The sequence below is a fragment of the Balearica regulorum genome, chromosome 25, assembly GCF_011004875.1.
Source record: "Balearica regulorum gibbericeps isolate bBalReg1 chromosome 25, bBalReg1.pri, whole genome shotgun sequence".
Lineage (NCBI taxonomy): Eukaryota > Metazoa > Chordata > Aves > Gruiformes > Gruidae > Balearica > Balearica regulorum.
Window position 1 is genome coordinate 2,720,620 of NC_046208.1, and position 10,795 is coordinate 2,731,414.

Consider the following 10,795-nt stretch of genomic DNA (forward strand, 5'->3'; position numbering starts at 1 on the left):
CCCGTGGGCTCCCCAGCACGAGGCGGGTGCAGCCACCACCCCTGCGGAGGCTGCAGGTCCCACGCGCTGCTTCTGCTGCTATTTTTGGCAGGGGAGGGTGGGCCCCTGAGAGCCAACTGCATGTCCCACAGGCACCTGTGAAAAAGGGGTGGGCGCAGGCACAGATGTGCTGTTAGCCGACCTGTACCCTCGGTGGAGAGCATCCTTGGCAGTGGAAGTGGCCCGGGCTCTGCCCCAATTTCCCAGCCGGTGATGACAGCCCTTCCCAGGAACCCGCTCGCCCGCCCGGCTACAGGAAGGGCAGCGCGGGGCACTCCCTTCTCCCACGGCCGCAGCTGGGGACACGTCTGTACCTCGGGGCCGTGGGTGCTCGGGCCGGCAGGCGCAGCATGCAGCCCAGCCCCACACGTGGCCCTGCAGCTGCGGACCCGAATCCTCCCAACCCAACCCTGGCTGCTCTGGGACTCATCCAACCCAGCGTGATCCCTTGCTGCTGGTTGGAAGAATAAAAATCCACAGACAGGACTTTTTGATGTAGGGGCAGCCGCAGCAACCTCCAGCTCCCCACCTCGCACAGCGGAGGATGCTTCCTGACCCTAAAACAAACAGCAAGACATGCGTTACTCACGTCTTCTTATCGCTTTTATTGACAGAGAGCTTCTGACATTTACATATCCAACATTTACACTTCAGAATTGCACTGGGTTGGTTACACTCACATTATAAAGTAAAATTATGTGCAACTCAATTACAGTCACAGTAGATAGGCAGTAAATTTTGGTGACCGCAGCTGTAAGCTACGTCACAGCATTCAGAGTAACTTCCATTTGGTTGCGGGGAGATCATTTCAAGCTGATCCCCAAATCAGGTGTTAAATGATTTGGAAAAACCACTCTGGACCATGCAGTAGGAACAATTGTGCTGGGATTAAAATAACAAAACAGAATGCAACACTAAGCTACGAGGCTTTACATTTGTGTTTTGTTCATCTAGTCACTCACACGGCTTGCGGTAAGAGATATATAAAAAAAACCGACAATCTGCAAGCGCTTGTTCTGCACGACTGGCTTCCGAAAAGTGTCTCACAGTGCCCCAGTGACAGCTGAGCAGGATGGTGCTCTGCTGGGAAGGGAGAACTCTGTGGCTCTATTTGGAACAAGATTGATGGAAATGGCTATTTGTGTTTTTCTCTCTAATTAGATGCATGTTCCTGTTAACAGGAAATTACGGGCAAAAATGCAGAAACACAAAGTATGTAATAGACACATTGCGAATACTTCCTTTTCCCAATTGTGCATTATGAGTGGCTCACAGACGGGTCATTTACCTCTGCATCCAACAACACCCCGAGCCTCACGATCTTGCCTTACCAGCAGCTGAAGTCCTAGCGTCTCAGCTGGAGTCAGGCAATAGCTGAATACAAGGTTAAATCCTGTCACAGTTTTGTTTTCCTTATAAATGGGATTCCCAGGAAGCCTCCAAACCTTTACTTCATTTTAGGAGACGCTACATACCTCTGTAGCTTATTAAATGATCATTTAACAAGGCTGAGTAAAGCCAGGAAAGGACACCAAGACCACAGTGTGGGCTTTCTATTGGCCAAACAAAGCAAGGGGACTTTCGCCTGTGTCTTTGGTTTAGACAAGGTGAGCGAGGTCCCATCACCTGAGCTGTCCTCGTGGCACCGCCAAAGCCTGACTCGAGTTGGGGACAGCCGGCTGCCTCACTCGCCCCCATCCACCCTCGCAAACCTGCCCTCGACACAACGATGAGCTAGCTCAGGTTAGGCAGGGTGAACGCAAAGCGCACAAAGATGTGGGGTTTGCATCCTGTTCCCCACGGAGGAGTAAATTAAGGCTTTGGCTTGATACGCATCTGCGCCTACTTTGGGTGCAGCGTCAGAGCAACAGCCGCCCTGTGCAGCCGCCCCCCGGCCCTGCCGCGAGCAGGGCAGGAGACCCAAAACCTGCTTGTCCTCCCTCAGCGTCGCAGGCAACCCGGGGCCGAGCTGGGGTCGGGGTGCACAGCATCACCTGAAAAAAGCCTTTTAAGTGCAACTTCGGATAGCGATTCCCTGCATCGGAGTCACCCCGGGCAGGCGGCAATTGAGCAGAAAGTGAAAAGGTTCACACGCAGCAACTTTCTGATGTTTGGTGGCATCTGCCAAGACACCTGCAAGTTCTGCATTTGGCCCCGACACCATCTGCCTGCGGACAAGCTCCGCTGCCCCCAAGTACCCACCCAGCTGATTCCTCCTGGGGCTTTCAGCCCACCGAAAGCTTCGGCACTTCGAGAGAAGCACTGAGTCACCGCGGATACAGGAAGGATATTTCTGCAAGGTGGAAAAGCCTTCACATGATACAAAGAGTGCCAGGGCAGAGACCTTCAGCTGAATTTTAAAACTCATTTTAGTACATACAGGAAGAGTCAGAATAGTAGTTCTTTGTAATAAGAACTTTGCATTTACATTCTTTTTCTCTCTGGTAAAATTACTTATCTGTAATGATTGCTACTTGCACAATGGTTCAGACTTGCTTGAAATAACAGCTACAACCGCACTTTTGTACGAACATTTTCAGTGCTTTCAGTACCTACAGATAATACCCTTAATTACGCATCCTTTTTTGTATCAAACTTAATTTTTTCAAGCATACATCACTCACACGAAGACATTCACCGTTAACCCTCTCAGCAGCGGCAGCACTTTCCACCTCGGGACACTTAAGAAACCCCTGAATCCTGATCAGGACCAGGCACAACGTGACCTTAGCAGGGCTGAAAAACCAAACACGTGGAGGTCCCCAAAGTGCACGATTTTCCTGAGTCTATTCTGTTGCAGCGTGAAGGTCTTTGGCGTCATTGCGACTTAACTTGGGGCTATAACTGCACTTGACGTTGATTTCTGGACAGCATTCTCACCTGGGTGGCAGAGCGCTGCCCGTCCCAGCACAGCCCCGTGCACGAGCTGCTGTGTCCAAAGCAACGTGCAGCTGCTGCAGCCAAAAGCACGAGCGCTTCCCGGCAGGGAGCGGCTGGGTTTTGTCGTTCAAGGTCTGTTGGTCGCTGCTTCAAGGCTAATTTCACAGGAGAGAGAAGAGCACTAGGATCAGCGTGAGCAAGTCCAACACGTCTGCAGGTGCCTCTCTGCCGTGCCCATTCCCTCATCTAGACGTTCATAACCAGCATTGCCAGGAGGAGGGGGAAGATTCCTACAAGAGACAAATAAGAAGCTTAACTTTTCACTCCACACTTACTCAACTATTTTTTCCCTCCCTGGTCCCCATTACCTCCCCCTCCCCATTTTCACAGCAGGATCTTAAAAGTATCGGTGTGACAACAGACTGTAGCAAGAAGGCCTTTAAGCTTATTTCAAGCAGAACACACAGGAGACAATAACATAAATATAGGCAAGAGCGTGGCACAGGGCTTCAGGAATGTGCATTACTTACCGACAATGATCAAGTTCGCTCCACCTGGAAAGGAAGCAAGCCAAAACGTGAAACTCGGCACCCATTCAGCACTGTAATTCATCAAACCGCACAACGTGCGGTATCTCAAATGAGAGCTGATGCACACGGAAGACACAGAACGGGACCCCTGCACAGCCCAACTCCACAGATGTTTTATCTGTTAAAACACAGATGTATTTACCAGGATACATTTCCACCAGCCTGCAAATCCACGTTACGACCATGCTCTTTTGACACTAGATTTTAACTGAAGCTCCTTCAGGAAGCATCAAAGGCTTACTCCTTAGCAGAATTATCTGATCTGAGGATTCACGGAGGAAGGAAAAAAACAGGTATTTTGAAGATAAGAGATAGTCACCTCTGCATTCAGGAGTGGGCTTGCTCCAGACTCCCTGGTATTGATCTCCTGCCATACACTGAAGAAAGGTCGGTCCAGCAAGGGTGAAGCCATCCTTGCATTTATAAGCTACAGTGGAGCCATGGACAAAGTTTGCGCCCTTTGTGCCGTTGTGCATCCCGTTGTCAATCGTTGGGGGCTCTTCACAGAGAACATCAGGGAGCTGTCCTGTGGGAGGAACATCAGGAAGAGTGTCTGAGTGCTGCTCCTAACTGAAAAGGTGAAGAGGTGTACGGGGAGAAGGAGGTGCAGCCAAACGCCGTGCATCCAGCTGCAACTGAAAAAACTTCAAGATTTCTTGCTTGGTACGGGACCTCACTTACTGCCCGTTAGCCACAACGCCAGGATCTCACCCCACGAAATAAGCCACTGAAGCACCTAATCAGGCCAGAAGAAATGTTTCAGCCCTTTTTAGCTTCACATAACACTATACACTGCTAACTTAGAACACCTGATTTCAGCATTGTATCGAATTGAGCGGACAAAGTTCTAACACACACAATTATCTTCATCTTGCCCTGGTAGCAAGAGAAAGAAAACTCTCCTCCTGTGACTGGGTTTTTTTCTGTAACTTCTGCTCTTCCCTCGCTCCTTCCCCTTTGTCAGCATAATTTCTGAATTCTCTGTATGAGAATATTGCACCTAAGGCCTCACAGCATGAGTTAGTATTAAAATCATGAATTTTACAGTCGATTGAATTAAGAAGCACAAGTAAGAGCGGCCCACGCCCACCAACAAAGCAGCTACCCCAGCGCAGTTCCAACTATTATCTTAACGGCTCCATGCAGAGGTTTTTCCCCTCTTACTTTCACAGGATGGTGATGCCGTATCCCAATCGACTCCATCTCCCAATACCACACATTTGGCAGTAGATGATACCTTTAATTCATACCTAAAGAAAGAGGAGTTTAGTACTTTTCCAGAAGACAACCCGGAAAGGGTTCTTCCCCCACCTCCCCACGCAGGCAAGTTATTACCCAAAAGCTGTCCCCGCTCTGAAATGAGATCTGGCCACGTCAAAGCCACTAAATCAGAGCACTAATAAGAACCAAACTGAAGCAGTTCACTGTGTTGCCACACGCTCATCTCACTGAGGATGTAATGTAATGGTTTCACTGGAGACTTGCACTGGGAAACCAGGGAGGGAGGGGGGTGGTGGGTGTTGCTGCCTGTGATCCCTGTCTTCTGACCCGAGTCAGACCCTTTCAAGCAGTGATCCACTCACCCAGGATGACAGATGAATGTCACAACTGTCTCAAAGAGGAAATTCTCTGCAATCACATCCCCGTTCTCTATCGTGGGAGGAGTACATTGCTGTCCTGGAGGAAAAGAAAGCAGCGGAGGAATTACTGCAAACCCAGAGCTGGGCGTGAACCAAATTCCAGACTACGCAGCATCTCAAGCATGCACAGGTCACTTGTACAGTCAGTCAAGACAGGAGAGGAACAGAAATACTCACGTATACAGAAGTCTGGGTCTGCAGACCAAGTTCTATCACTTAGACAAGTGACAACAGAGGACTTTCCATTTGCTGTAGTATAACCCGGTTTACACCGATACATCAGCGTAGTTCCAGCAAGAGAGCTGTCACCCACAGCCCTTGTTAACTCAGCGAAAGGGAAGTGTGGAGCAGGACCGCAGTAGACTAACAATTGGAGACAAAAGCAAGGTTAGCTACAGAAGAGTACCCAAAGGGTCTGCAACAACAACAGCGAATGGCATGTTTTGGAGCACACGACATTTTAACCTGGCTGAACGTCGGTGTCTGGGATACGGTTTGCATCCAACCCATTTAGCAAACAGCAGCACGTATCACAGTTTACTTAACCAGAGAAAAGATGGAGAGCGGGTAGCATCTCTGAGGCAGAGATGCTCCGTCCCTGACCACCAACCCAACCTACAGAACCTGCAGGACCAGCTGAGCTCAGAAGCCAAACGTCCCCAACAGGTCTGGAAGCTGGTGAAGCAAGCCTGTCAGGTGTAGAAGGCAGTTTTCTCTCTCCTTTCTGTGCACTTTTGGATGATTTACAGTTCACAAATAAATAGCTTCAGGTCTAAATATATAACTGGCCTGGGCTGTCATGCCGAGGACCCAGCAGGATGCTCTGCAAGGGCATGGCGACGAGTGCACAAGATTTGGAAGCTGATCTGCCTACAGATGCACAACATTCAGAAGCTCTTAGACCTACATCAGTGCAATTGCTCAAGGAAATAAATTTGTTTGTACTCACTGGGGTCGCATGTTGGCAGAGGTGGCTTCCAGGTACTGTCTGCTTCACAAGTAACTACACTACTACCATTCAATAAATAGCCAGGATTACACTCAAAGGTCACTGTATTTTCATACGTGTGCTCAGTGCCAAAGCCAGATAACCTTTTCCCATTTTTCACTTCTGGATTTTTACATCTGACCACTGGAAGCAAAGATAAGAAGAATATTTATTACAAGAAGGAAAAGCCCTGCTGTAACACCAGAGGTATTATGCGAGAAGCTTACTAAGAGAACTGCCATCCTTTCACTCTGGGAGAGGCAGGTCCCAGTGGGGCGTAAGTACTCCGTGAACACAAACGTCCCGGGCACGGGCAGGGCGAGGGAGGCTGGCTGCAGGCTGAAGAATCCATTAAACCAAGCCATGCCTCTGCCCACAACTGGGAAGATCACCGCATTCGGCTTTCTGGGAATCATTTTCGATTCAAATCAACCTCCTTGTGTTTGGCAGCTGACTGGGAGAGGGATGAGCAACAAAGTCAAAAGGGGGAAAAGAAAACATCTACCTTTGCATTGAGGGGCTGGACTGCTCCATATTCCCTGGAATTCCTCATCCATCGTACAGTGAATCGTGGCATCTCCAATGAGAGCGAAACCTTTGTTACAGCTGTAAGTTACAGCCATGCCAAAGGTGAAGTCTCTGTCCTTGTTGATGAGCTGCCCGTTCTCGATCTCAGGAGGTGGCAAACAGGGAATACCTGCGTGGGAAAGCAACAGCAAGAAAATGCAAGAACATTTCCATCAAATATGAAACTGAGGTCTAGCTGGTAAAAACAAAACAAAACCAAACCAAACCCAACTCAAACAACAACAACAACAAAAAAGACAAAGAAAAAAGCAGGGAAGCAGCCCTAAAGCAATCATCTCAACCTAAAGTCTGGAATGAGCCTTTACATTCTGAATGTCTTCCAGGGTTTTTTTAAAATGGATAAATGGTAAAACAGCAAAACAGCCTCTATTGTCCAAGAGGAGACACTACAGGAGAGGCCTTCTGGAGACAATAAACAGGGTCTTACCAGGTAGCTCGGGAGCCTCACCTACCAGCGATGGCATTTCCTACCTTCGTTGTGCTAACAAGGATGAGGCCAGAATACCTATTATAGCAGCAAACCATCTAAACTATCAGCAGCTGATGGTCAAGTCTATCCCACAGGATGCTAAAAAAATCCCAAACAGCACCAACACAACTCTTAGAATTTATTTCCCCTTTGAAAATTGACATTTTGGATGTGCAGTCATGTCTGAAGGCATCCCAGTCCTGGTCAAGCACAACTCTTGATAAACAATTCAGCAACGGTTGCCTGATGGAAAAGACAACACGAGTAACGCGGGGTCCGCGCCAGCCTGGCAGAAAGCTTGCTGCGTGCCTGGGCTGGGCAATACCAACAAGCAGTCTCAGGAGCTGCTTTTCTCATAGATCTGATGATGAGCTGCTGCCAACATCCACAGATCCTCCTTAGTATTTAATTTTCACTCCCAGCTCCAGCCAGAGTGCTTGTTTGGAGGAGAGGTAAGGAGTCAGTCTCATTAAAGGCTAATGTAATTTGGATCAAGTGCCAAAAAGAGAGTATCCACCTGCCGTTCCCCAAACTACCAGGTCTATTGTAGTAGCTTCAAGGAAGAGATGTACACAAAATATTTAAGGTCTGCTTACTGGCACAGTATGGCGTGCTATCCCAAGAAACTTCATTGTTTTTAAGTACACATCGCACAGACTGCTTCCCAACTAATCGGTACCTAAGAAAAGAAAAGGTTGAATCTCTTTTTTACAAAGTGGAAAAAACATTTATGAAACTCAGAAAGTTGTACAGCTTCTAATGGTATTCTCTGGGGAAAAATCAGCTAGCCCTCCTATAAAATATAATTTTCTCAATACCTAAAGAAATGCAATATATGATGCAGTTAGAGGAAACTTAATACTTGCAGCAGATGGATACAAGCTCACAGGAGCATGAGCAAGACGGCCTCCCCACCCTGAGGCTGTTCAGCCCCATGCTGTGCAGCGGTAGATCCAAACAGAAACCTATTTTTGGAGCAGAGCTAGGTGTGACTGACGTACCCTACCCGCTCTCTTTCCCTCTCGCCCCACTCCCGGCATCGCCCCGCAACCCTCCTTTCCTGAGAACCCTTAGCTCAGACCCCATCACACGACAGCAATCGCTGAATTACTAATGAGCACCGACTGGAAAGGAACAAAATTCTTTGCAAAGCAGCCAGAAAGCGGTCTGCAAAGTCCGCGCTCTCATGCCCAGAAGATAATATGGACAGCAAGAGCAGGAGGGAGCCTGGTCCCCATGGCTCCCCACTCCCAACACCTCCCGCCGTGCCTGTGCTTGCCAAGGAAACGGCCTCCAGACATTAAAGGCCTCCGAGTCTCCCGCGGGCGCTGTCTCCTCAGCTCCATCGACTCACCAGGAGCCTGGGCCAGCACTTACCCAACGTTACAGGTGTAGGTTATCGTCGCCCCAAACAGGAGGTCGGTCGTGTAGTGAAAGATGCCATTCGCGATGTCCGGTGGACCGCACGACTTTCCTGGAAGGACAAGTGATCAGCAAGCTTTATTTTACAGCATAATAGTGAAATGCAGGTGGCATTGCTGTCCAGTGTCATTACAGACTAACTGGCCGTTTATTCGGCACCTCACTTCCCTCATGAGCAAGTACCAGCACCTTCAGAAAAGATACAAGATCCACATTAACTGCTGAGGAACTGGAAGTTAAAACACAAATAAAAAACAAATAAAAGCACAAAAATAGCTAAGGACAAATAGAAAAATCCAAGGTTCGTACGGTTAACGAGAAAAGAAACTGATAAAGAAAGCAGTGGGCTCAGGGTCTCGGTTTGTAGGGAGACAGCATGGAGGAAGAGGGGACAGGGAGGGACCCACTGACCACCCTACGGCCAGTACAGGGGCATTACCACTGGGACAGCAGGCTCCCACAGCCTTTTGCACACCAGACCTTGTTTCTGTGCGAATATATTATAGCAATTACAGTATATCACCAGATGGTAAAGTAATTAAGAAGGGCACAGATCATCTCCCAGAGATTAATGTTTCTAAGCAGGAAGGGCAACCCCAGAGGCAGGCACACAGGCTGAGCGCTTGTTCTCAACTGTCCTAAAAATGTTAACGTGGGGAGCACTCCCTCCCCCTCAACTGCACCGAACCGTCAGCAGGGTCTGGGGTGCAGCATGGGATGCACCCCCCCCCCTCCCCCCGCACACCCCAAATCCCAGGAGCCCGCGAAGGGGGGAACCCACCGATGCAGAAGTCAGAGTCTGACAACCAGCTGGAGTTGGAGAGGCAGGTGACGTGGGGCAACTTGTCCCTGGCCATCGTGTACCCCGGGCGGCACTTGTAACTCAGCACGGTCCCCACGGCGTAGGACTCCTCCAAGGGCATGGGGGCCTCCGCAAAGTCAAACCTCGGCGGCCACCCGCAGTCACCTACCGGCATGGGGGGGGGCAGATGATGGCGGGGGCTCCTCTTAGCCCTTCCCCACGCCGCCCCAGCCCCACGCCGTCCTGCCCCTCTTTCCCACGCCGCCCCAGCCCCACGCCGCCCCAGCCCCACGCAGCCCCAGCCCCTCTTTCCCACGCCGCCCCAGCCCCACGCAGCCCCAGCCCCACGCAGCCCCAGCCCCTCTTTCCCACGCCGCCCCAGCCCCACACCGCCCCAGCCCCACGCCGCCCCAGCCCCACGCAGCCCCTCTCCCCCCGTGGCCCCGCTCACCCCAGGCGCCGGGCAGCGCCAGCAGCACCGCGCAGAACCAGCGCAGCGCCATGGCCGGTCCCGGGGCCGGTACCGCGCAGGGATGCGCAGCGCAGAGAGCGGCGGCACGGCCCTTTCCGGGGCGGGCGGGGAAACGGGGCCGTTCGCGGAATCTCGTTGCCGCTGAAGCAAAACGCGGCGGGGGAGGTTTCCGGCTATGGAGGGAAACGGGGGCTTTGGGTCCGCCGAGCCCCACGGGGCTGCGGGACGATTCCTCCACCCCGCGGTGGATTCCCACGGCGCGGTAGCTTTCTCCTTTGTGGTGTACGAAACGATGCCGCCTTCCACCCGGGAAGCAGGAACACGCAGGCGGCCAGCGCTGCGGTCCGGTATTTCTCCCGAATCTCGGCCGTGGCCTCTCCTCTCCGCCCTCTCGCCGGGGCTGAGCCCAGCCGGTGACACGGGAGATGAGTCACCCCGCCATGTGCTTTGTTTACTCTAAGCCGTGCTGTAAATGCGTGGGAGTGCCGGGCCTGGCGAGGGACGCTTGTTCTTAGTTGGTCCACCTCATCGCCCTACCCTTGGTCCTCAGCTCAAGGGCAGCCGGAGGCCGCCCCAGGCTCTTCCCTTGAAGAGCGCTTGTCCTACTGCCACGCTGCGTTGTGCCGTGCCTACACCCTTCTCTTCATTTGCCGGGCGTAATCAGCTGCTTAGATAATTGCCGCTGGTTTTGCGCTGTTGTCCGTAGCAGCCTGCCTGGCCTTTCCCGGGAACCACGATGACGAAAGCAAGGCACCGCTGCTAGAGCAGAGTCCGCTTCCACCCCGGGCAGTACCAGGGCAGCATCGGGGAAGGTGTGTACTGCTCTCCAGGTATAACTTTCCCTCGGCTGACCCTGAGTATTCCTGCACGGGTCCTATTCTCTACCCAAAAAAAAAAAAAAAAAA

At 51.2% G+C, this 10,795-nt stretch overlaps 1 protein-coding gene across 1 annotated transcript; it reads right to left on the reverse strand.

Annotated features, from left to right (window-relative positions):
* Positions 1–628: 628 nt before the first annotated feature.
* Positions 629–10,307, reverse strand: LOC104632039 (membrane cofactor protein). The gene is made up of 12 exons (XM_075775787.1): positions 9,870–10,307; positions 9,398–9,583; positions 8,572–8,668; positions 7,791–7,873; positions 6,643–6,834; positions 6,099–6,281; positions 5,327–5,512; positions 5,093–5,186; positions 4,674–4,759; positions 3,829–4,035; positions 3,450–3,473; positions 629–3,209 (listed from the first exon to the last, which is right to left on the reverse strand). Exons 1-12 carry the CDS (start codon positions 9,919–9,921, stop codon positions 3,166–3,168), a joined length of 1,434 nt encoding a protein of 477 aa, XP_075631902.1. The 5' UTR covers positions 9,922–10,307; the 3' UTR covers positions 629–3,165.
* Between the last annotated feature and the right edge of the window lie 488 nt (positions 10,308–10,795).